The 27,280-nt window shown below is 38.1% G+C and overlaps 1 protein-coding gene and 1 pseudogene across 10 annotated transcripts in view; one reads left to right on the plus strand and one right to left on the minus strand.

Moving 5' to 3' along the window:
• The window catches only part of LOC101991654, a 3,637-nt pseudogene extending 1,198 nt beyond the window's left edge, over positions 1–2,439 (minus strand).
• Mllt10 (MLLT10, histone lysine methyltransferase DOT1L cofactor) overlaps positions 1–27,280 on the plus strand; it is a 150,774-nt gene that overhangs the window by 19,428 nt on the left and 104,066 nt on the right. For 6 of the 10 annotated variants that reach the window (XM_026782846.1, XM_005354656.2, XM_026782848.1 and 3 more), the window contains 2 exons: positions 14,110–14,164; positions 22,704–22,813. In XM_026782846.1, coding sequence (XP_026638647.1) covers positions 14,110–14,164; positions 22,704–22,813 — 165 coding nt within the window. Of the gene's footprint in view, positions 1–2,650; positions 2,798–3,259; positions 3,326–14,109; positions 14,165–22,703; positions 22,814–27,280 lie in introns of all 10 variants that reach the window. The other 4 variants (XM_026782851.1, XM_026782850.1, XM_026782853.1 and 1 more) reach the window with 4 other exon arrangements.

Raw genomic sequence — 27,280 nt, forward strand, 5'->3', positions numbered from 1 at the left:
GCTCTGTAGACCAACCAGGCTGGTCTCGAACTCACAGAGATCCACCTGCCTCTGCCTCCTGAGTGCTGGGATTAAAGGCGTGCGCCACCATCGCCCGTGGTCTTGTATGATTTATCATGTTTTACGATTTTCCTTTTTGTTTGTTTGTTTTTGTTTGTTTTAAAACATGATTTCTCTGTGTAACAGTTCTGACTGTCCTGGAACTCAGAACCAGGCTGGCCTTCAATTCACTGAGATTCACCTGCCTCTGTTTCCCCGAGTGCTGAGATTAAAGTATGCAGTTTTTTGAGACAGGGTTTCCTCTGTGTAATCCCGACTGTTCTGGAATTTGATCTGTAGACTAAGAGCTTGATCTGACTTTGGGAGATCACTCTGCCTCTGCCTCCTGGGATTAAAGGTGTGCGCCACCATACCTGGTTGTTTTACCTTTCTTGATTTTGGTAGTTGATGTTTACTAGGGTGCCTTTTTATGTATAATTAAATATTTTTAGTTTTAATTAGTTGTATGTATATATATATATATGTGTGTGTGTGTTTGTGTATTTGCTGTATGCATACAGGTGGCTAAAGGACATTGGGTTCTTCAGAGGTAGGGTTAATGTGCCTGAACTGTGGTGTTTGGGTGCTAGGACTGGAGCCTGGGTACTCTCCAGTTCCTCTGTCTAGTGTTTTTAAAAACCTCTTTGCCATGGAGCCTTTTCTGGCCTGGAACCTGCCACATAAACCAAACTGTCCTCAAATTTACAGTGGCTTTCCTGATTCTGCCTACTCTGTGCTAGCTTTATAGATGTGAGCCAATATGCCTAGGGATACTTGAGTAATTTCCCCCCCTCCCCATAGGGTCTGTGACTACAATTGGTCTTATGTTTATAATTTTAACCAGATAAAAAAGGTTTACTATTCTATTTGTTTTTGTAACTCTGATTATAAATACATTTTTGTGTGTGTGTGTCATTGTAAAGCTAATTGAAGTTCACCTTTTGAAGTTCTTTCCCCTTTGTCTCACCCAGGTTATTGAAAGTTACTTGGGGGTCTGGGGAGATGGCTCAGCTGCTAAGTGCGTGTTGCATAAGCATAAGGATCTGGGTTTGGATTCCCAACACTCACATAAAAAGCCAAGAATGGTAGTACCAGCACAGAAAGGCAGAGTTAGGGATCTTTGTGATTTTCTAGTCAGATGGTCCAGCCAGTAGGGGAGCTCCAGGTTCAGTGAGAGACCATGTCTAGAAAAATAAAATGGAGGCTCATAGAGCAAAACATCTGATGCCAGCTTCTGGCTTATATGTTTACATGCATAGGTGTGTCCACCCTACACACATTTACAAACACATGCATATATCACACCATGTACAATAAGCAAACATTGCTTGGTTTTATGTGCTGTGAATCAGTTTTTCTAGTTAAACCTTGTGATTCTCATGTTTATAATTTCATATTACTAATTTTTTTTGAAACAGGGTCTCAGATAGTCAGGCTCATCCTGAATTCCTGGTCCTTCCCATTCAAGTGCTGGGATTATAGGCAGGTTGTAATATGCCTCAAATTTTAAGTATTTTTTCCCCCACTCTGTTTTTTTCAAGACAGGGTTTCTCTGTGTAACAGCCCTGGCTGTCCTGGAACTCTTTAGAGCAGGCTGGCTGTGAACTCAGAGATCCACCTGCCTCTGTCTCCTGAGTGCTGGGATTAAAGGAGTGTGCCATCACTGCCTGGAAAATTTTTAAATCTTTTATGTTATTACTTGCTTGCTTCCTCTAGCTTTCTGCTTATTTAGTCATTATAGCTGTTTTTTTTCTTTTTCTTTTTCTTCTTTTTTTTTTTTTTTGGTTTTTCGAGACAGGGTTTCTCTGTGGTTTTGGAGCCTATCCTGGAACTAGCTCTTGTAGACCAGGCTGGTCTTGAACTGTTTTTTTCTTTTTTTAAACTACCTTTTTTATATTTATTATTATGTATACAATATTCTGTCTGTGTGTATGCCTGCAGGCCAGAAGAGGGCACCAGATATCATCACAGATGGTTGTGAGCCGTCATGTGGTTGATGGGAATTGAACTCAGGACCTTTGGAAGAGCAGGCAGTGCTCTTAACCTCTGAGCCATCTCTCCAGCCCCCCTTATAATTGTTTTAAAGGGCTTCTCTGGTAGTTTTCTGCATTTTTATTACTGGTTTGATTAATTCTTATTTCACTACAGGGTAGCATGTCTTGCTTTTGTTTTGGTCTTATAAATTTTTCCTTGTGTTTTTTTTTTTTTGTGTGTGTATGTGTGTGTGCGCGCCTCGTTGGCCTGTTCAAGGGTGTTTGGATGTACATGCCTTAGTGAGTGTGTGGAGGTAAGGGGACTATTTCCATGTTTGGGGTTAGTTCTGTCCTCCTCCCATGGGTTCCAGGTGTTAAACTCAAGTTAATCAGGGTTGTCCTGCAAACACTTAACCTACCGAGCCATCTTTCCAGTCCTCACCTGTTTTCCTTAGCCCTCTGATTTGATGTTCTGACTTTTGGGATACTGTATTAGTTACTTTGTGTAATGCTGGGCCTAGTTCCCTCTGACTCTTCTGGCTTCGGATAGGCCTTACATGTAAGTGTTGATTTGGTATTCAACTAAAAGTTCTAGAATGAGCCTTTGTAGATTTCTTCATTTCTCTCTCTCTCTCCAGCTCTCTACTCATTGCTGGTCTCCTTTGTGAGCTCTAGCCACCTTGGCTTCCTTGGACTCCCAGCTCCGTTTCCTCAACTTGGGGAGACCACAGGCCCTGTCTGGGTTCCTCCTCCCTGTTCCTCGGCCTGAAAACTCTCCCAAGGCAGTAAGCTGGGCACTTTGTGGCTTGTGTCATATGTTTCTTGTCTCCTAGGTATCATTGTCTTGTTTCTTGTCTAGTATCTTCAGTGCTATTATTTTACTCATTTTGTTAGGTTTTTATTATTTCATGTAAAAAAGCTAAATTGAGTTCCTTTTGTTCACTGCATCTTGATTGGAAGTCATGTCATTGTGATACTTTGGGTGTCATTGTGAGAAGTTGATATTGAGCATGTTGTGGTTTGTGTGTTGACCTAAGTTCTAAGTCTGCTCAGAGCTTTAGCTTCTTTAATTTCTCTATCCAGTTTGATTTGCATAGGTTTTTATGTGTTGGAGATACCGGTCTTTGTTAGAGAAATGTTTTATATATTATATATACTTCTTCAAATCTGTATGCTTTCACTTATTTATTTTCTTAATTGTACCCGTAAGCAAAAATATTTAAATCTGATGAAGTCTAATTTGTCAGTGTTTTCTTTTATAGTTGTTGCTTACTGTGAGCTAAGACACTTTGCCTAACCCCGAAGTCATGAAGGTAATTTCCTTTAAATTTTTTGTTTTTTGCTAATTTATATTTAGGTCTGTGACACATTTCACATTTTTTGTAGGTTTCAGTTTTTGTATATGGCTATGCAGTTACTTTTGTCTGAAACCTTTCTTCACTTCATCACTTTTGTAGAACATGCTGTATAAGTGGGCCCTCTTTTAGAACTTTGCCTTCTTCAGTTGGTCTGTTCATCTAGCCTTATTTTATCATGCTGTTCCAAATATTTGTAACTTATTCTTTTTTTTTTTTTTTTTAAGATAGGGTTTCTTAGTGTAACTCTGACTGCTCTGTACAACAGGCTAACCTTGGACTTAGATCTGTCTGCCTCTGCCTCCCAAGTGCTGGGATTCTAAGCTTTTTAGTATAAATTTTGAAGTTAAAATTGCAAGACTTTTAATCTTTTTATTTTTAAGAGTGCACAATCTAAATTCACATTGTATAAATATTAGCTTTTCTATTTCCTCCAAAACATCAAATGAGATGATACTTGGTTTGACTCTGTAGATAAGTGTTAGAATTTACATATGGAGTTTTGAATCCTTGTAGCTATATCTGTATGTATGTATATATGTATGTATGTATCTTGGACATGCCCACCTAGAATTACAGTTGTGCATACGTCACCCCATTTTCTTTTTCCTTTTAAAATATACCTGTGGACCAGTGTGGCCTTGAATTCATGAGAGATCTGTTTGCCTTTGCTTCCTGCTCAACTCTATTTTCCTTTTGATTTTCTTATATTGTGTATATATGTGTGTGTGGAGGTCAGAGCACAATTTGTGGGAGTCTTTTTGTTCCTTTCACTCTGTAGGTCTTGGGGACCAGACTCAGGTTATTAGATTTGTCAGCAAGCAACTTTACCTGTTCAGTCATTTCACAGCCTTGGCCCTATTTTTAAAAATCTTTTTATGTGGTGGTTTTAAAACTTAGTCTGTGTTTGTTTTTTTGAGACAGGATTTCCTCTGTGTAATAGTCCTGGCTGTCCTGGAACTCAGTCTGTAGTCCAAGCTTGCCTCAAACTCTGAAATCTGCCTGCCTCTGCTTCCCAAGCTCCTGGTATAAAGGTGTGCCTTCGCTGCTGCCACCACTACCACCACCCCACTGCCACCTGACTCATTTTAAAGGTAACCCAAGCTGGCCTTGAATTTTCAGTCCAAAGTGCTAGGATTAATGGCTACATTTTTCCAATCATTTTGAGTGTTGAGTTACTGATGTATCTATACATCACTACTGCCTAGCTAAAGTGGCACTATTCTAAATATTTTTAGAATTGATTTTTATTTTTAATTTTTGGAGACATAGTCTTCCTTTGTATCCCTGGCTGGACTGAAAGTCACATAGAATAGGCTGGCCTCAAACTCGAGAGCTTTGTTTCTCTGCCTCCTGAGTGCTGGGGATTAAAGGCTTGTGGCACCATGCCCAGCATATTGGCTTTTTTTTTTTTTAAAGATTTATTTATCTGCCTGTTTATTTACTATCCATTTATTGTGTGTGCAGTGTTCTGCCTTCATGTATGCTTGTACAACAGATGCTTGCATCTCATTACAGATGGTTGTGAGCCACCACGTGGTTGCTGGGAATTGAACTCAGTGCTCTTAACCTCTGAGCCACCTCTCCAATCCCGTTGTTAACTTTTTATTAATGATCTTATCATATTGTTTTCAGATATAAGTTTTTATTATTTAAAATGTATGAACAAATAAGGACATAACTGCCATTGAAAAGATCTTTACATTTACCAGTCACTTGAAGAAGGGAGAGGTAGGCCATGTCACAATGTCACCTTCAGTGGTGCTGGGGGGTTGGTCATGTGGCAGAGGGAGAAAAGGGAAACCTGAAGGAATGAATGAGTTGGTCTATACTTGTTTCTGGGGTACCTTAGGTTGGGGGAATACAATGGCCTAGACTTAGGTAGGTTAAGAAGGTTAAGGTATGGGCTCTTGGTTTACACATGAAAGCTCATACTGTCTCAGGAATTAGCTAGCTCTGGCAAGGACAGTCTCTTCAGAATAAGTATTAAAAATATTACAGGTGCTGGTGCTTAGCATTTGTAAAAGTTTGGATTTGACCTCTTGTACTGTGAAAACAAAAATCAAACCCAAAATGAAAAACATAGTTGGGTGTAAAGTAATTATTTGAGACTGGAGGACTGTAATGAGTTATCTGAGAATTTGTATTGTAAATGGATGTTGAGTTTTTCTTAAACTGCTTATATTGAGATGATGTATTTAAAATACTTGAATTTGATAAACATTTTTAAATGTTGTACTAATCTTGTATTCATGGGGTATAGTACTTGTTTCTAATCTCTATTATGGTGTAGGATTCAAATCGTTAATATTAGATCTTTTCACATTTATGTACATCAGGATTTTTACAATTTTTGTAGTAATTTGCTAGATAGTGATGTTACTGGCTTTGTTTTATTAGTGTTTGAATTTTTTCCTTTTGGGACAGAGTGTAATATAGCTCAGGCTGACCTGGATCTACTTTTTTATTTTTTAAGATTTGTTTTTTGTATGTGTATGTTTATCTGCATGTATGTCTGTGTACCACTTGTGTGCTAGGTGCCTGCAGAGTTATAGATGGTTGTTGATCGTCAAGTGCAGGGAATTTAACTTTGGTCCTCTAGAAGTACAGCAGTTCTATTTACTTCAGGGCCATCTCTTCAGTTCTGTCCTTCTCTATTCCCCCAATTAATAATGCTCCTGTTCTCTCAAGTTCTAGGAGTACAGGGATTTATCACCAGATTATTAGTTATTGGTGGAGTCTCCCCTCCCTCCCTCCCTCCCTTCCTTGTTTTGGTTTATTTGAGACTGTTTTTTCTGTGTAATCCTGACTCTTCTGGAACTTGCTCCGTAGACCAGGCTGGCCTTGAACTCACAGAGACCCTTTTGTCTCCCGGTACCGGAAATGAAGGCATTTGCCCCTGCACTTGGTTGTTTATTTTGAATTTTGAGATAAGGTTTTACTGTGGAGTTCTAGCTGGTCTAGAACTTGCTATGAATACCAAACTGGCTTTGGACTTGTGAAAATCTTTCTGTATGTCTCCCAAGTGGTGGGATAATAGGTTTGTAACATCATATCCTTTTTATGCCTAAAAAAAGGGTTTTCAATTATTAACAAATGATCAATCCACTTTGCTTTTAGACTTCCCTGCCTGATTATCTTTTTTGTTCCATCCTTCCACTTTGTTATTCTTTTTCTTTCAACTTATAAAAAGACCATTTATTTGTTTGTTTGCTTGCTTATTTGTGAGTGTGTAAGTCGAAGAGCAACTGTGGTAGTTGGTTCTCTCCATTGTGTGGATTCTGAGGATAGCAAGCACCTTTACCCTCCTAGCCGTCTTGCTAGCTCTAGTTGTTCTTTAACCCTTCCTTTTAGGTGGGATCCTATATCATAAATTTTATGTATTTCTAGTGTAGTCAACAAATATAATAAATGATTTAATTTCATTGTTGTCTTGAGAAGGTAGGTGGTGGTACATGCCTGTAATGTACTCTGAAGGCAGAGACAGGGAAATTACTCTAAGTTTCAGGCTAGCTTGGTCTAGATAGTAGGCAGGTTCTGAGCTAGCCAGAGCTGCATAATGAGACTCTGTCTTAAAACAATTTTGTTTTAAATACATCTTACTTTATTGATTTATTTATAAGGTCTTTGGTGAGTGTATCATGTTCATCTAAAAAGTACATGTTTTATACTACGGCTGAAATTATCTATGTCTTTGTGTAATGTATGGAAGCCAGAGATTAACATTGTGTGTATTTCTCAGTAGCTTTCCACCTTGCTTTTTTTTTTTTTTTTTTTTGGTTTTTCGAGACAGGGTTTCTCTGTAGCTTTGGTGCCTGTCCCAGAACTAGCTCTTGTAGACTAGGCTGGCCTTAACTCCCAGAGATCCACCCACCTCTGCCTCCCTAGTGCTGGGATTAAAGGCGTGCGCCACCACCGCCCGGCTTCCACCTTGCTTTTTAAGATAGAGTCCCTCACTAAATTTTCTTTTTGCTAGCCAACTTGGTTGGGTAACATATCTCAGGGATCCTTTTATCTCAGCTTTTTCAGTGTTGGGAATTACAGGTGAGAGCCTCCCCCCCCCCCCAAGACAGGGTTTTGTGTGTAACAGCCCTGGCCTGTTCTGGAACTTACTCTGTAGATCAGGCTGGCCTCGAACTCAGAGAGATCTGTCTGCCTCTGCCTCCCAATTGTTGGGATTAAAGGAATGCGCCACCACCGCCTGGCCTCTTGAGCCATTTTTAAAAAAATGTAATTTAGGCTTATAATTAACTTAGATTCATTTTAGAATTGCTTTTCTTTTTAGAATGACTTTAATAATATACAAGAGTTCAAACCTTTGAAGTATGTCATTTCTGAATTTTTGTTCATTATTATGTGTGCATATGTGTCTGAGCTGCCGAGACTTGATGCTAGGCGTCTTAAGAATTTTCCTTGATTTTTGAGTCTCACTATATAGCTCTGAATGTCCTGGAACTCACTATGTAGACCCAGGCTGGCTTTGATTTGCCTCTTGACTGTTGGTATTAAAGGTGTGAGTCACCCCACACACCACATCTCTAGTGTCTGCTAGTAATCCCCCAGGATCTCTTTCCCCAGGACTGGGATTCTAGGCTTGTGCTGTCGTGTCCAACTTGTTTCACATGGATACATGGAAGGCAAGCAATTTACTGAGAAATTCATCTCCCAACCTCATTTTTTAATAACTTTTTTTAGAATTTATTTAACTTATATGCATTGGTGTGAAGGTGTCTGGAACTGGAGTTACAGACAGTTGTGAGCTGCCATGTGGGTGCTGAAAATTGAACCAGGGTCCTCTGGAAGAGCAGCCAGTGCTCTTAACCACTGAGCCATCTCTCCAGCCCCTCATTTTTTCTTTTAATTACATCTGTCTGTCTTTGCGTCAGTCTCTTATCTGTCGCTTACCTACCTGCCTACCTGTCTACCTAGTCTGTCTGTTATTAATCCCAATAGCGAGAAAAAGACCACTACCACAGTTTAATGCCGGGTTTATGGGCTCTGTCCAGGTTCATGCCCAGATTCCTGGGAAATGGCCCAGAATCAATATGGCCAGGGCTTTAAGAAAGCACATAATTCATTGCATTTCCCATCAGGCCCAATCCAGAACAATTATACATCCTGAAGTGTACCTCCAGCCTGTGAATCTCACACCTAAAAGCTTGATCTCCCATAACAGCCTCCAGAAACTTATCCTCCTTGTCCTTGGGCAAGGTATTTTTGTTTCATGGATCAGGCATAGTAATTAAAACTCAAAATATGTCTGTCTGTCTATCTAACTAGTGTACATATCTAACTAGTGTACATATGTGTGTGGGTACGCACATGCCATAGTGTGCTTGTGGAGGTCAGGGTACAACTTGTGGGAGTCAGTTTTCTTAATAGTGTGGGTCCCATGGTTTGGTTGATCCAGGTTATCAGATTTGGTGACAGGTAATAGGTTCTCTGTAACCTGATACTAGGTTTCTCCAGCCACCGTAAGCCAGATCAGTAAGCTGAACTAAACAAGTAGGTTTTCCATTCCCAGAGATCTAGATTAGAGAGGCTGCATGCCCAAACTAAAGCAGGGAGATTATATAGTTTGTAGGTGAGGGTTGTTGATGTGTCTGTCACAAGGTGGGTTTGTGCCCAAGTATGATCAAAAGCTGGAATATTTACGAGGGGGCTTGGGTTGCTGGTGGCCACAGGGAAAGGAGTTGTAACAGTTGCCAAGAATAAAGAACTGGGCTTTTTGCACCTTTTCTTTTTTGGAGATTCTTGGGGAGGGAGAGAGACAGAAATGGATGGGGCTTTCTAGATCATGCAGGGGTGAGCTAGAGGTTCCAACTGAAGTACCTTTACTGGTGAGCTATCTTGTGGGCCCATTTGGTTTAATATTATTGTTGTCATTGTTATTTGTATTTTTGTTTGTTTGTTTGCTTGTTTTTGGTTTTTCGAGATGATTTCTCTGTATATCTCTGGTTGTCTTGGAACTTGCTCTGTATACCAGGCTGGCCTCAAAGTCAGATTGAACTGCCTATGCCTCTGAGTGCTGGAATTATAAAGGCATGCACCACTATAAAGGATGATATAGTTCAGGTGATTGTAATTACTTTATTTTTTCTTGATAATTCTGGCTGTTTGTATGTTTGTAATTGTGTGTTGCACACATGTTTTGGTGCTTACATAACAGGCATGTGTAAATCAGAGGACAAGTTTGTGGAGTTCTGGTTTTTCATGTTTACATGGTTTCTGGAGATAGAACTCAGCTCACCGGGCTTCCTAAGGCATCTTCTTGCTAGCCTTTCCCCCTCATTTTTACAAAGTATATTTTTTGATGATGAATTCTTCTTGCTATTTTAATGTTAGTTGTTTCTGACACAAACTATCTGACAGAAAGTCGGGTGATTGTGGTGTATACTTTTAATTCCAGCACTCGGGAGGCTGAGGCAGGTGGATCTCAGTTCCTGGCCAGTCTGCTCTACAAAGTGAGTTCCAGGACAGCAAGGGCTGTTACACAGAGAAATCCTACTTGAAAGATGAAAGAAAAGAAAAAAAATTTTGACAGAAGGGGAAGGGTCAGGATTATTGGCTAACTAACTCATATATATATATATATATTCCATTTTATCCAGGCCTCCAGTAGCCCAGTAGTGTGGCTCCTTTGAGAATCCTTACCTGATAGATACTCCCATAAATGTGCTGAGTCTCCTGGGTGATTGACCATTATATTTCTTCCCATATCAATTGGATATATAAATATATAATTCTGTGTTGACAGTGAAAAACTATTACATTTTTCTTTTCTTTCAATACTTTGTCACATTTATATTTTAGGTCTTTCTCTCTTTTCTGTTTTTCTGTTAAGACAGGCTTTTGTTTTGGTAGCCCTTGCTGGCATAGAGTGTGCTTTGTAGAGTAGGCTGGCCTTGAATTTGTGACCATTTGTCCATTTGTCTCTGCCTTTTCAGCCTGGCACTTGAGCCTCCTTTTTTGTTCCTGAGTTCTCTGAGCGTCCATAACCCTGCCCTTGCCCCACCCCTCTTCAACACATACACACTATTTAGCCTTGGCTGTCCTGGAACTCGCTTTGTAAACCAGGCTGAATTTGAACTCACTGAGAACCTCCTGCCTCGGCCTCCTGAGTGCTGGGATTAAAAGTGTGTGCCACCATTGCCTGGCCACTTCGGTGTTTTTTTTGTCATGTTGTAGTTCTTGTCTTTCTCCTTTTGGTATTCTGCAGTGCTGGTTTTTACAGTGCTGAACAATGAAACCCAGAGTTTTACACACACTAGGCAGGTTTTCTACAACTAAATTACATACCTAGCTTTGTTTTAAGTTTTGAGACAGGATCTCTATAGCAGAGGTTGGCCTTTAAATCCCTACAGTTGTGGCCGGCTTGAACTTGGCTCATTCCTCCTGACTCTTGTGTCCTCTGTGCTACCAGGCCAGGCTTTATTGTTGGTTTTTTCTTTCTCTGAGCCTTGTGAAAGGTAGGTATTCTTTCTACCATTAAGGTACACCTCTAGCCCCATTCAGTTATTTATAGCTTCTTTTCCTTTATTGATAGTTTCCATTTCATTTATTACAGACACATTTTCATTCTGCTTCATATGTATCTTATTTATTTAATTTAGAGTCTCATTATATATCCTCATTTGGCCTGGAACTCGACATGGAGAGCAGGTTGGCCTCAGATGCACAGAGATTTTGAGATCTGCCTGCTTCATATATATTTTAAAACTCTTCTGCTATCTCCAAAGACTGGGTAATCTTGGAGTTGACATTTGTTGATTTCCTTTTGTTTTGATAATGGTTAACCTTCTTTCTGGTTCTTTACAGGTCAAGTAATATAGATCATCTCACAAACATTATATTTTGTTGAAAAGTCCATGCCCTGTTGTATTCCTTTGAAGGGACTGATAGTTTTAATTGAGTAGAATCTTTATCTAGTCGTTACCGAGCACCTCATCAAGCATGCCTACAATTCTAGCACTAGAAGGTAGAGACAGAAGAATCAGAATTTCAAGATATTCCACATAGGAATTTGTACAAGATTCTGTCTTAAAAAAATAAAATTGATACTTTAATATTTTTTTGTGTGTATGTATATGTATTTGTGTGCAGAAGTTCAGGCATATACATTCCATGATGCATGTATAGAAGGTGAGGACAAGCTTGAATGTGGTGTAAGTCCTCACTATTCATCTTGTTTGTTGCAGGGTTTCTTGTTTCAAACTGTATACCAGACTTGCTAGCCAGTAAACTGCTTTCCCTCTCTATCTAGCTGTAGAGCACTGGAGGTTACCCATACTCTTTACTTTGTTGAGCTGTGCGTAGGTTTTGGGGATCTGAGCTTATATCATTTGTTGGCAAGCACTTTACTCATTGAGCTGTTCTCAACAGCCCTGAAATTGAAAATTTTAAAATTAGAGGTAGTTGATTGTTTGAATTCAAGCCACCTTGTATTATTTCAAAAATCTATTTAAATCTCGTTTTTATGTCTGTCTCTTCTTTCCTTAGCTGGGCTAATGGCTTCCCCTGTGTATGTGTGGTGTAAAGTCAACAAAAGATTTGGGTTGGTTTTATAACTGTAAAAGGAGGTTCTTTCTCTTCATTTTGCCCCGTTTGGGATTCAGATCTACTTTCTGGACACCAAAGTTCCTCTGAACCTTCTGTTGTGGTTCTTAGGTATTATAACTACAGGAGCCTGAAGGGTTGACTACCTCTTGTCTTCAGGGTGAACACAATGATGTGTTCTCCATTCTTTCCAAGTTTTCACTTAGCATGGATTCTAGATGCTTTCTTTTCTGCTATGCATTTCATTCAGGCAGCAGTTACTGTGTTCTCCAGAACTTACAGTTGTCATCTGTATTATGGATTTGTCCTCTCACAGGCTTACCACTTTCAGAAGTCTAAATTCATTGCTGTAGGTATTTAAAATGGATGATATAGTTCAGGTGATTGTAATTACTTTATTTTTTCTTGATAATTTTTGAGATAGGCCTTTATGTATCCCAGGCCAGCCTCAGATTTACTATGCAGCTGATGATAATCTGAATTTCGCTTGCCTCCTTAAGTGCTGGTAGGTCTACCACACCTGGCCAAGTACAGTCTGTCACCTTTAAAAAGAACTTTGTTGTCAGCCTAGATAGGGTCTTACTAGGTAGTTAGTACTAGCTTGCCTTGAACTCAAGAAAGCAGTCAAGCATTCATGGTTCACGCCTTTAATCCCAGCACTCAGGAGGCAGAGGTAGTAGGAGATCGAGGCCTGTTGGGCCTACAGAGCGAGTTCAAACCCACCATCTCGCCAAACCAAAAAAAAAACAAAAAAGAAGTCAGTTTGCCTCTGCCTCCCAAGTGTGCATCACTATGCTAGGCAAACTGGGTCCTTTTTTTTTTATTTAATGTATTTTAAGATTTATTTTTATTTATTGTGTATCTGTGTGTATACCATTTGTGTGTGAGTGTGCATGTTTGTACATGAAGAGGCCAGAAGAGAATGTCAGATCCCCTGGAACGGAAGAAACCTTTGTGAGTCACCTGATGTGGTGCCAGACCTAGCTTGGATTCTCTGGAAGAGCAGCCAGTGCTCTGTACTGCTGAGCCATCTCTCCAGAGTCCTCAAGCTGATTCTTCCCTGTATTAGAAACCAAAGTGACCTAGGTAAATGTCACAGCCTTGTTTCTTTTCGTTTGCTTTGTTTTTAAATGTTTTCTCACTGTAGCCTTGAACATTGTAGTCCTGCTTCAGCCTCCTGAGTGCTGCGATAACTGGTTTGTCCTACCATACCCAGTTTTTTTTTTTTTCTTTTTTTCCTCCAAGGAGGTCTTGTTTTCTGGGGTGGTCTCAGACTCCTGGACTTACCTTCGTGCTACAACATCCCAAGTATCTTGGTACTCTCAATATATGCTACCACATCTGCCTTTGTTTTTATTAATATAAAATTCAGGATTCTGCTTCCTTGTTTTGAGAAACTATCTCATTATATAGTCTATGCTGTTCTGGAACTCTTTCTAGCCCAGGATGGCTTCAATTCATGGCAGTACTGTTGTCTAGATTTCCCAGTAGTTGGGATGACAGGCATGTAAAACTGAAAAACAGAGGTGGGCAGATTTTCCCTCTTTTGGTTTTTTTTTTTTTTTTTTTTTTAAGACAGGACTTCTCTGTGCAGTGGTTCTGGCTGTACTAGAACTCACCCTGGCCTCGAACTCAGTTGAGATCCTCCTGCCTCTGCCTCCCGGTTGCTGGGATTAAAATCATGTGCTATCACTGCCCAGTTATAGGGCCAGAGTTTCAAAGTATACTTTTAAAGAAGTTGTTAATCTTGTATTATAAGGAAAATCATAATTATTTTGGGGGACGGAGAGATGGCTTGGCAGTCCCTAAAAGCATTTGCTCCTTTTGTAGAGTACCTGGATTAAGTTTCCAGTAACCACATGATAGGTCACAATCTTCCATTGTTTTAATATCAGGGAATCTGGTACCCTCTTCTGGCCTCCGTGGATACCTGCATATAGGCAACATGCATGCTTGCATACATATTTTCAGAGCACACAAACGTAACATAAAAAATGAATCTTTAGAAAACAAGGTATTTTCAGCAAATAGTTATTTTGTGAGAAGTGTTCTGGAATTTTCTTGGTGGCAATGAATAGAGATGCTACTCTGTTAGTTTTGAAGTTATAGGAAAGATGGTTTTGGTGATCTGAAAAAAAGCTTCATTGCCTTTTCCTTTTTTTTTATTTTTAATTTTCTTTAAATAGAGATGTGAGCTGTGTCCCCATAAAGATGGAGCTTTAAAAAGAACAGATAATGGGGGTAAGTACAGTCTTTCAAAAGATATTGAAAATTGATATGGTATAGTACTTAAAAATTTGGTAATTCATACTCTTTTATCAAACTAAATATTGTTAGTAAAATATTAATGATGATGTAATTAATTAATTGGAGACAAGGTCTCACTATGTGATCTAGGTTAACCTAAGTTCCCTATCTTCTTGCTTCATTGTTCCATGTTCTGAGATTGTAAATGGGCACAGTTATGTGTAGTTGAACTCATTTTCTCTATTCATACAGTTTGTCTTCATTATGTATTGGCTGTTTTATGTAGAATCATCTACATTCTTCTACTTGAAATATTGATTTATTTTATCTTTTGAGACAGGGTTTACTATATTCTCTGCTGTCCTGGAACTCTCTGTGTAGACCAGGCTGGCTCTGAACTCAGAGATCTGACTGTCTTTCCCTCCCGAGTGTTGAGATTGAAGGTGTGTGCCACCACACATGGTTTGGTTTTTGTTGTTACTTTTTAAGATGGCCTCACTACTACGTCTCACCTAGGTTCTAGGGTTACAGGACCAACCATTCTCACCGAGTATTCTTACTAGTGTATTATTCCTAAGTGCTGGGTACCAACTACATAAGGCAAGGAGTTCTTTGATGTGGATTCTGAGCATTTTCTCTTCTGAAGATTCAGAATCTGAAGTACTGTTAAAATCTAACATCTTTTGAACATTGGTTTCAGATTTTAGATTTTTGGATTAGTAATACTTAGCTGGTAAAAAAATCAATGCAAATATTCAGAAAGCTAAATCTCCCTTATCTTCCAGTTCCAAGCATTTTGGATGACAATTACCCTGTATTTATTTTGCATCTTTACTTTGAGTTATCTTTCCCTGAGAAATTTGTCTGGTTTTTCTTTTCCCTGTCTTCTTTTTCTTGTCCTCTCTTGTTCTTTATTTCCTTGTGTATAGTTTAGGACTTGGCGCTTTCTGTGTAGCTCAGCCTGGCCTAGATGTGTGGCAGTTCCCCTACCTCTGCCTCATGAGTTCTAGGATTATAGGAATGTTCTACATGCCTGGATTAAAGTACTTCTTCCTTTATATATCAGTACCATTTTTAACTATGTAGATGCGTGCTTGTTAAACTATGAAAATTAAGTGACTGATACATAAGTATAAAGATAGGTTTTCTTTTTTTTCTGTTGAGATGGTCATATACTTGTTCTCCTTTTGATAGGAATTACACTGGTTTGATTTTGAAAGTAAAATCAGCCTATTTTCTTAAAGTAAATAATATGAGATTTATTTGGTTAATATTTTGTTAAAGATAATGGTTTTTGGGGAGTAAAAAAATAAAAAATGTTAGCATCTTTTCATAAGTGGGTTAAGCGGGGTTTCTTATTTTACAGGTTTTGGCAGTAATGTTATAATGGTTTTATAACACAATGGGAATACTCTCTGGAGGTATTTCAGTAAAATTGGAATTTTATAATCTGGAAATTTTTGGTAGAAATAGCTGAGAAATATATCCTGAGTTTTCTCAAGGTTATAAATTTGCATAATTGCTTTTAATGATTAAAGAATTTAAAATGTTCTATTTTGTTGATTGGTTTTGTTTGTAAATTTTGGCAGTTTATTTCTTTAGTTTTAAAACTTTATTGGCAAAATTTGATTTTTTTAACTTTTTAGATATGGTCTTATACTGCTTAAGTTCTGAGAAATGTGTCATAGGTGCTTTCTTATTTAGTGAACATCAGAGTGTATTTACATAAACCTAGACATATAACTTACTATACACCTAAGTTATATGATATAGCTTTTTGCCTCAAGGTTACAAACACATATTTCTATAATGCTGAATAACACAGGCATAACATAGTGATAAGTTATCAATCCAAATACTGAAAGGGTATAATAAATACCTGCCTGATATAGGGTGCTGTGTAGACATGAGTTTGTGAGAATTGAAGCTGTCCAGTGGTAAGAGAATATGATGATGTAGGACAGCAAGGTATTCTTTCTTGGTTTTTGAGATGGGGTGTTTTTTGTTTCTTAATGTTGTCCTGGCTACCCTAGAACTTACTCTGTTGGTCCCCTATCATTGAACTTCTCTGCCTCCTGAGCTCTGGGAGCTGGGATTATCATTCACTACCATTGTCTGCCCCCCCCCTTTTTTTTTGAGACAGGGTTTCCCTGTTTTATAACTTGTCTTGGAACTTACTCTGTAGGCCAGGTTGACCTGGAACTCACAGAGATCCACCTGCTTCGCCTCTGAGTGCTGGGATTAAAATCCTGCACCACCATATCCAGCTACTGTAGCATTTTTACATTATAATTTTTCATTGTTTTCATTTATTGACTCTTTTGTAATAACATAATCTTAAAATGTCATAGAAGTATATAAAATATTTCCTATAAATGACATTGTTATGTCCACCAAAAATACTTGTTTATTAAAAAAAAAAAGGATTTTACTCTGTATCTTTTAGTTGACCTTGAACTCTGTATATATGCCAGCCCTGCCTCAAACTTGGAGAGATCCTCTTGCCTCTTCCTTCCAAGTGCTGGGATTGAAGATGTGTGCTATCACGAATCCATCCTATATGATCTTCTTTAAAAAATCTTTTAAGTTTTGTTAGAAAATTAGGCAGAAACAGCTCTCATTATTGTCCTTGTTCTGCATAAGATCAGGCATATCAGAACCACTGTTTCCTATCTTAACCTATCATCTCCTTGAAAAGTCTTCAGGGAAGTCTTATTCATGGGCTGAGTATGTAGCATGGTGATAGTGTGTGCTAGCATGTCCAAGGAACTGAATTTAATCTCCAGTACTGCAAAAAACCAAAAACTGTTGTCACCAAAAACCATGTAGAGCTATTAGAATTTACAGTAGCAGTGCATTTTAGAATATTCCCTTAAGGACCTGACTTTATAGTTGGCATATTTTGCTTTTAAAATCAAATAGAAGACATAAGAATTAAAATACTTAAAGCAGAGCATACACATTAGCCAGTAGCATAATTGCTTATTACCACTATTTGATATTGTATATACACATAGTTGTATGTATGTGGATGGCGTATTGAATGCTAGTGTAGTAAGTTTATTCAGCCTAACATCACTATAAACATGTTAATAATGCAGTATACGGGGATGTGTAATAGATGTGTAATTTTAGAAGGCACTGGAATAATTTGCCTTCTTAGTAATCTTTTGGGAACATGGTTGTATATATGGAGTGTCTGTCATTGATTAAAATGTTGTTAGAGTATGCCTGACTGTACTCTGAGCTGAAAATACAGTTAGTAGTCTTAAACTTCTGAACATTGTCATTTGTCACCCCAGTTCTGTAGAGTTCTGGCTGTTTACTTGTCACATTGGTTTTGGCTTACTGGAAGAATATGGTACCACATGTTACTAGCCTAGAAGAATTGCCATATCCAAACTTGAATATATCTACTGAATATTTTTTGAGTTTTGTTTCATTGTAGAGTTCAAAACTTACAAGCCAAGCCATTACAAATTGTAGGCTGTATATTTTTGACTTAGCATCTTGTTTTGTGTTGAATAGCTTCTCAGTGCTTTAAAACGATGATAGCTTTTCCTTGGCATGTAACTGATCATTATATGTCTCCTTCTGCACTCGTTGAAGGTTTTTGAGACTCTTGAATTGTGTATTCATATGTTTTATGAAATTGTAGAAATTTGGAGCCATTATTTCCCTACACAGTCCCATCCATCGTTCTTTCTCTTCTACTCATGAAAATTCTTTTATTAATACATGTACACAGTATTGTGTCTTAAAGGTATTTTACCTACACTTTTGTGTTTTTTCTCCTCTCCTTCAGTGTTCATCAAATGATATTATCAGTTGATTTATCTTTAATTTTACTTTTTCCCCTGTTGACACTGCTTGTTCATTTCCCGGCCACCCAGACCCAAAATAATCACACAGTAACTGTATTAATTGAAACACTATTTGTCCTATTAGCTTATGCATATTCCTGGATAACTCATATCTTAAATTACCCATTTCTATTAATCTGTGTATTGCCATGTGGTTGTGACCTGCGTCAGGCGTCTGTCTCCTGTGATGGCTACATGGCTCTCCCTGACTCTGCCTACTCTCTCGCTACATCTCTGTTCATATTTCCTGCCTGGCTTTACTCTGTTAAGTCATTGGCTGAAAGCAGCTTCTTTATTAACCAGTGGCAATAATACATATTCACAGCATGCAGAGGGGAACCCACATTATCCCCTTCTATTTGCTTGTGTTTGCTGTTGGCATTGTTGTAATATTTTTATTTTCATTTTTATCAAACTTCAAGATTTTTGTTTGGTTCTTTTTAATAACTTTCTTCAGTATGTAACTATTGGGCATGTGTAAGATAGAAACTCTTCTGTGAATAAGCCATACTTAAAAAATTGTGGGGTTTTGTGCATGCACACAACTGTGTGTACATGTGTACCTGTAAAGCCTAAAGGTTCTATAACTCATTGATTGGCTATACTGACTGGCTAGCAACTCTCTCCTGTCTGCTTTCCAGCAGAATACCTGGCTTTTTATGTGGGTTCACTTTACCTGCTGAACTATCTCCACAGCTCCCTCCCCCCGGGCCTCTCCATATTTTCCTTACTAACTCTGTAGCTTATTTTAGAATGTATGTATTTATTGTATTGGGCTGTATAACTCAGTTGTAGGGTGCTTGTTTAGCATGCTTTGAGGTATATCCTCTAAAGCCTTGCACAACCAAGCCAGGTGGTGACATCACACACACACGCACACGCGCACACCTTTAATCCGAGCACTCAGGAGACAGAGGCAAGAAGGTCTCTGAGTTCGAGGCCAGCCTGGTCTACAGAGGGGGTTCTAGGACAGCCAGGGCTAGGTAGGATTTGAAATCCTGTCTTGAAAAACAAACAAACAAAAAAACGAGAGAGAGAGAGAGAGAGAGAGAGAGAGAGAGAGAGAGAGAGGAGAGAGACAGAGAGATTGCAAAACCACAAACTAGATATAATTGAATGTTATAATTGGTTAACTCTGGAAAAATGGTCCACCTTTCCTTTAGGGGGTTAGTTTTTATTGCTTACAGTGTTCTAAAACTATTTTTAGAGACTTGTAGATTATTTTTGTTATATAATTGCTGGAAACTCTTCAGTTAATGTTTTGATGATGATTTCCTTGAACATCTAGTACAGATTAGTGAGAAAAAGAAGGAAAACTAAAAAAGAAGCACTGTCTGTGTTGCATTCTTTCTGTGATGTTTCATTCTGTTTGCCACTCTGCCTTATCCCCTTACTTCCTGTTTTTACCATACATAGATTCTAGCTAGAGGTAAAAATTGAGGGCTATCTCAGTTCTTTTTAGATCAGTGGCTCTCTCAAGCTGTGGGTTACAACTTCTTTGGCAACTCTTTAGTCCAAAAGTCGTTACATTATGATTTATAATAGCAAAATTACAGTTACGAAGTAGCAATGAAAATAATTTTATGGTTGGGGGTTACCACGACGTGAGGATCTGTATTAAAGGGTCGCAGGGCTAGGAAGGTGAAGGTGAATTCAGCTCAGCAGCTCTTTCTCTAGTTTTTCCTCCTGGACTGTTGGATACTCAGTGTGTGCTTCAACTGTAATCTTTTCTTCCAGGCATCAGTGGGTTGTTGCCTTTCGTTGAAAAGGCTACTTTCTCTTCTGAATGAACGCTGAGAGAGCAGGACAGGCAGGACTCTCAGTCCCTGGTTTGCTTTCAGACACTCTGGAGCACTCTGGAGCAGTGACAGACACAATTCTTTGTACATAAAACTTTTACGCTGGTTCTTTTGCCTTTTGAGGCCAGAGTCTACACTGGAAACTCTAGCTGTGTATTTAAGACCCCTGAACCTAAAGCATTCGTATGCTACGGGAACGAAAGGTGTCAATGAGCTATTGCCTTTTCCTTAGTTGAGTAGGTACTTGGTTGCCACAAACCTTTCACTGTTTTCTAGAGTGTGTAAGAGAGTTGAACAATTCCTATGTAATTGTCATTGTTTCTAGTACGGAACCTACTCTTGTACCTGTCTCTTCTACCATATTTTCTTGGTATAAATTATATATTTTGCATTCTGTGTGTATGTGTGCATACACAAATATTTATATATGTACAGTCTTGTGGCCTAGGCTACTGTTCTTTCTACTTTAACCCTTTATTGCTGGGATTATCCCTGTGAATGTCCCACCATGCTTTACCCCTTTAACTGTTTGTAAGCTTTGTTCTGAAACACAGTTAAAGTTTTGGGAAACAAATCTTACATTTGTAGATTAGTTTTTATCAGTGTTGATCTAGGGGATTTATTCCATACCATTTAGGCAATAATTCATTAGTTTTAGTTTCTTTTACCCTTCCTTCCTTCATTTTTGTAGGCTTGTTCACACCTCTATCTTTCATATTTGGGCCACTTCACCTGGCAGTGTTGTTGTTGTTAAAGATTTATCTATATTTATGTGCCTGTGTGTTTTGCTTCAATTATGAATGTGAACCGTGTGCATGCCTGGTGCCTTCAGAGCCAGAAGAAGGTATCTAATCCCAGGAGTTAACAGTTGAGACCTGTCATGTGAGTTCTAGGAATTGAACCAGGGCCCTCTCTAAGATCAGCAAACACTCTTAACCTCTTGAACCATGGCTCCAGCCTTTGTGCCCTCCCCTCCCCTCCCCTCCTCTCCCCTCACTTCCCCTCCCCTCCTTTTCCCTCCCCTCCCCCCTGGTTTTTTCTTTTTTGTTTGTTTGTTTTGGGGTCAGTCTCACTGTATAGCCCTGGCTGACCTTAACTCAGAGATCTGCCTGCCTTTGCCATCCATCTGCTAGGATTAAAGATGTGCACCACCACACCATGCCTGCTTCTTCTCATCTCTTCTCCCCTTCCCCCCTGCCCCCCTCCGTCCTCCACAAGACAGGGTTTTCCTGTGTAACAGTCCTAGCTGTCCTGGAACTTGCTTTATAGACAAGTCTGGTCTTGAACTCACATAGATCCCCCTGCCTCTGCTTCCTAAATGCTGGGATTAAAGGTGTGCACCGCTACAGCCTGGCATATTTTCTTTTTTTTTTAATATAAGCCCTTATTTTTATAGATAGTATCTACACATCTCTTCCTCCCCCACCACCAATTCAAGCTTCCTTTTGGAATAATTTTTCCTTTTTGAGGGAAATGATGCTTCCTTTGGTGTTTGATAGTACTTTTGGCTTTGTTTGGTGATTTTTTTTTTTTGGCACCTTTTTCATGAGCAACCTTGTAATCTTTATATGTGTTTGACCATAATAAACATACTAATATTCTGATAACTCCAAATTGTAGATTTGATTTTGTTTCCACTGGATTTGTGCTATCTTACTTTAATGTGTTCAGTGCTTTTTATTCTAGAAGTTCTTATTAACAAATTACAGTCATTATTTGTGACTTGATTATGAAATGTTAGCCTTTTCCTTCAGAGAAGATGCATATTTATTTGTTTGATGCATATGGTGCTTGTTTAGGATTGCTTTGTTCAAAGTTTAGAGTTTAAGATGATTAAAGCCTAGGTGTGATCTTTCCGAGGTCTGTAGTATATCTGATTTTTAATCCTAGCTTCTAGTCTTCCAGTATTACTACTTCTCTTTGTCTGTGACCTCACCTTCCTGGAATTTCACCTTTTTTTTTTTCAGTTTTATAGTAATTCTTAACCATAACATTGTCTCTTTAGCCTCAGATAAATTAATTAAAAGAAACTTTAATATCAACTGGTAACATTTCAGATAAAGATTTAAAATAGAAAAATTACATTTGTCCTTTGAACATTCAAAATATTGACAAAATATAAAAACTAATACTGATAGATTTAAGGTTATTACAATTAAGAGTATTAAAATCCTTCCTCTTATTTATTTCCTTGATGATGAGAATGGAACCAACACTTACCCTTGTGCAGACTAAGGCAAGTTCTCTGCCTTTGAACTATCCAACCTTTCAAGACTTGAAGCTTTAAGCTATTTAAAGCTATAAATTATTTATTGCAGAAATGAGAATGGAACCTAGAGCTTACAGATGAATCAGGGGCACTACTTACTAACTGTAGAGTTATACAGCCTTTGCGTTATTTATGCGTTTGCTTTTGGCTTTTTAAAATAGTCTTAACTTGGCAGTAGTCTGATCTTCAACTCACTGTGTAGATTGACTGACCTGGAAGTGGAGAAACACCTTTTGATGTAGTTTCAAAGTGTTCAGAGTGCTGGGAATCATCATACCTGTTTTCTTCAAATGAAAGTGGGTTTCAGAAAGTAGTGTTAATCTGAATTTAGTCTGCCCTTAAGTATCAATGTCAGCACCTGAATACATAAGTGCTCCCTTTGTTTACGTTCAGTGCATAACAGATGCAGCCATGATTAGGAACCTTTTCATCTCAGTGAGCGGGGACAATTATTACATAAATAATGCAGCAGCTAGATTTTTTTATTACGGTTTTGTTATGAATTTGCTTAAATAGTCATTTTAAGAGATCTTTTAAGACAGATAGTAATTTTATTTTTGATAAAACTTGAAGAATGACATTATGTATGTATTTATTTTTAGGTTGGGCTCATGTGGTTTGTGCCCTCTATATTCCAGAGGTACAATTTGCCAATGTCTCTACAATGGAGCCAATCGTTTTACAGTCTGTCCCACATGATCGTTATAATAAGGTACAGTGATGTCATCTGAATGTTGTTTGCATTTTTGGTTTTGAAACTAGGAGATAGAAAAGAGGTGGGTTTTAGTTTTTATTTTTAATTTTTTTGTTTGTTATGTTTTTTTTTCCCCTTAAAAAACTAAAGACCTCCCTTTAACTTCATAAAGATTTGGAGAAAAATAGTTACCATATTAGGCTACAGTAGTAAAATAAACTCACAAGAGTGTAAAAGTCATAAACCTGCGTCATGTCATCTTTTATTCTAATCTAGGCGTTTATTAATGTTTTCAGGACATTTCGGTCACTCAGTACACATTTGTCCTTGAAAATTTACCAACCTCTTGCCTTATCAAATGTTAAGGTTTGAATTAGTCATTAATTTTCTGTCATTAATCCCAAGTATTTGGGACATTGAGGCAGGAGGATGAGTTGAGCCCAGGAGTTTAGGGTCTAGGGTAATATTTGAGACTTTAACCATTTGCTTTATCTCTTCCTAATTTAGTGCATTCCCCGCCCCCCGGCACACTCACACTCAAACTCATTCACACACACTGTTGTTTGATGCTGCTGCCACACTCTCAAGGCTTTTCTGCTGTCCACTGCTGGTAGACAGTGTTACTGTGTGTGTAAAAGAAGGTACATATTGCTTCTGTGGAAGAATGTCATAGTCAATTTTAAGATTTCAGATACTTTAATAGTCTTCAGATTAAGTAATTGGTATTTATTTAAAACATTTGGAAAAAATAAATCTTATTCAAACCTTTTGTTTACTTTTTTGTGTATCTCACAAGTGCTTATAAAATATTTAGATTATATTACTTACTATTTCTTCGACTTGTGAAATTTAATAATCCTGAGTACATTTTTACATTAATAAATGATATTGTATCAATAAATGTCATAATTTTTCTGGCTCCTTAGTCTGTAGTACAGAATAGATTTAGTCAGCTGTGGAGTAGCTCCTCATAGAAGGGCCTCTTGTTGTGTCTGGGTTCATACTGTTGGGATCCATGTGAAAGGGTCTGAGTGTTCTGGAAGTTTCATTATTGTATGGCATTTTTCTCTGCAATGCAATTTCCAGTTCTTAAATAATTACCATGTTGAGTGAGGCTATGTTGACATTAAAAGTACTGTTGTATTTAAGTTCTTTATTCAGAGGTTTTTCAGGTTGATTAATTGACCTTGTTTTATTACAACATTTTTTTCCTCAAGGTGTTTTGTGTTTTTTTCTGGAGGTTTATTTTGCTTGTTTTGTTTGGTGGAGACAAGCTCTCTTGTATCCCAGTAGGTTTCAGACTTGCTAAAAGTAAGGTAGGTGTGTGTGTGTTTGTGTGTGTATGTGTGTGTGAGAAAGAGAGACAAAGATAGAGACCTTGAATTTGTCATCTTCCTGTTTCTACTTCCAGAGGGTTGGATTACAGGTGTGTGGTATATGTAAATGTGCTGTATGTGTGTGTGTGCAGGTGTGTGTCAGGGAGTCAGAAGAAGGCATTGACTGTTCTCGTGTTTTCCACATTGTTGACTGAGACAGGGTCTCTCACTGATCTTGAAGCTTGAAGTGTTTTCTCCCCCCCTCCCCGCCCCCCCTTTTGGCTAGGCTGGTAGCAGTAAGCCCCAACAATCCTCTCTCTTTCCTCTGTAGTGCTGGGGTTAAAAGGTGTGTGTGGTACCTCACCTTGCTTGTTACATTTATGCTAGGATCTGAATTCAGATCTTAATGGGTTACATTGCAGGCACTCCTAACCACTGACATGCCTCTCAAACCTGTATTGCTTAGTACCTTTAAAATTAATGTAAAAACCTGTTTTCCTTACAAATTTTGAAATAAAGGTTTATACATAAGCTGTGGGACTAGTATAGAGTTCCTCCTCTGTTATTCCAAACTATATATTTCTATAAGGATGGGCATTAGAAAAGCTCAGGGGGTAGAGCATCTCCTACTATATGCCAGGTCCTGAGTTCAGTGTCTAGCACTACAAAACAGAGAACGAAGGATGGTACTCATACATCTGTAACATAACTGTCAAAATCAGGATTCATTCATGTTTTCTCATTTTCCCATATATTGTTTGATGCAAAAATAACAGAAGTTTTGTTTGTTTTATCTTTTAATCTCAATAGTAACTTAATCTTTCCTTGACTTTTGTCAGTTTGATACTTCAGAATATTGTAGTTTTTATCTTGTAGCATATCATTCTATCTGGACTTGTCCAGTTTGGTGGTTGCATTTTTTGAAAAGAATGCCACACAAATGATTTTATGCTTTTATTGCTTCTGATTCCACTGATTCCAGTTTTTTCATACCTTATAATCTTACTTTCATCATTAGTTAAGGTGATGCCTGTTAAGTTTCTCTACTAGTAGATTGATTTTATTCCCTTTATAATCATTATTCACTTTGTGGGAAATTAATTTGTATGTAAACATCTTTTGTATGCCTTCTGCCTTTTACTCATTTTGGCATCCATAACTTTCTTTTTTGTTTTAATTTAAGATTATTATGTATACAGTGTTATGCCTGTATGCCTGCAAGCCAGAAGAGGGCGCCAGATCTCATTACAGATGGTTTTGAAACACCACATGGTTGCTAGGAATTGAACTCAGGACCTTTGGAAGAGAGTAGCCAGTGCTTGTAACCTCTAAGCTATCTACCTCTCCAGGCCCCCACAACTACTTCTTAACTTATTATTATGATTCCTGGCTAATTCTGTATTTATTTTTTTTAGTTTGCATTCTGATATAACAAAAAGTGCAGTTATAGTATGGACTTAAATGTGGTGCTGTCATATTTTGTTTTCAGAGAGTCAGTGAATAGTAGGTTAGTCTCATTTGAAATGTAGCTAAGTATGAGTTCAAACCTCATTAAAAGATAGTTATTTGATTAGTTACTATTATTTATGTGTATGTGCCTGCTTGTATGTACACCATATATGTGCTGGTGCTCATGGAGGCCAGAACAGTGTGTTGGATATTCTGGTTAGCTGGTTGTTGTGGCCACTGGGAACTGAACCTGGGTCCTTTGCAAGAATAGCGAATGTTCTTAACTAAGCTCCATAACCTTGAATGTCTGATCCTTCTGCATCTTTCCCGAATGTTGGAATAACAGGACGTATTACCATGCCTTGTTTGTTTGACTCTGGTGAATCAGACTCAGGTTCTTGTTATATTAAGCAAGCACTTTGCCACCCAAGCCATAGTCCTGTATGTTTCTGAAATAGTTCCTGCTCTGTTATCTTCATTTATTTTGATGTTCACGCTATGTTGCAGCTTGACTGATGGTATCTCTTTAATCTGCCTCCTTAGTCTCTTGACTCATTTCTTTCGTCCTGTGAGCATTTTCTTTTCACCACAGCATTGTATTGTGGTTCATCTCAATTCATGGGTAGTCTAGTACTACTAGAATTAATTTACTCTAAGGAGCTAGATTTTCTTTTACATGAGAATGATAGAGACCAATGTATACATTAAACATACTTATTATTCTTAGGGCATTTTTGGTCTTAGGTTCTTTCAGTTGTTAGAGTTAGAAAATAGAGACATGCTTATTAGCACTTAAATGCAAATTTGCATGTATTAATATCTACATCATATATGTTAAAAACTGTGAGTCCATAGTGGTTGAATTCTGATGCAGTATTTGGATATACCTTTGAACATATTGATATGATCTGTATCAGTGTCTATACATATTGGTAGTTCATAAACTCAACGACTTTACCAAATGTAATCTAGAAGATCTAGGCTCATTATCATTATTTCTTGTCATATTTATAGCTTGTTTCAATCTAAAGATAAATGACTTCCTTAATCTTTAGTAATTTGTTTATTTCTTTTTTCCTATATGAACATATCCTTATTGCATCAAAGCCTCATTCAGGCCCACTTCTTCTGCCCTGCATGGCAGTCCTCGTCTTCCTCTTCAGGGTTTAGCAGCTTCACTCCACTGCTGCCTACTTCCCCTCCGTGGTTGATTTTCCCCTTGTTCTGATGTCTCACTCACTCCTAGCCTGCTTCTTTCAGGGGAACAAACCCTAGTCAGATTGTGACACTGGACTGTCCCTGACTTTCTAGTGTGGAGATTTCCCTTTTTCCACCTCTTGGTTTTAAGGATAAAGTATTTGAAGAGAAAGGGAGAGGGTGAAAGGAAGAGCAAATCACTTAGATTTCAATCTTGAATCCATCTAAATTAATTTCACAACCTGAAAAATATGTGTCCTTTCTCTCTGACCTGGGTAGTCACAGTAATCCTCCTGCCTCTGCCTCTTGAGTGCTGGGATTAAAGGTGTGTGTCACCACACCCAGTTTTTGTTCACGCATGCACGCACGCACGTGCACACACACATGTAATTGGATAGTTTTACATATAGTCAATGTATGAGAATTTCACATATAGTCAGTGGTTTGATTTTATGTATTTCCCCCACATTTCCTTCTCCAACTTCTCCCAACCCTCTTTTGTCTCCTCCTCATCCTCATGACT

Source organism: Microtus ochrogaster, chromosome 16, assembly GCF_000317375.1.
Source record: "Microtus ochrogaster isolate Prairie Vole_2 chromosome 16, MicOch1.0, whole genome shotgun sequence".
NCBI classification, from domain to species: domain Eukaryota; kingdom Metazoa; phylum Chordata; class Mammalia; order Rodentia; family Cricetidae; genus Microtus; species Microtus ochrogaster.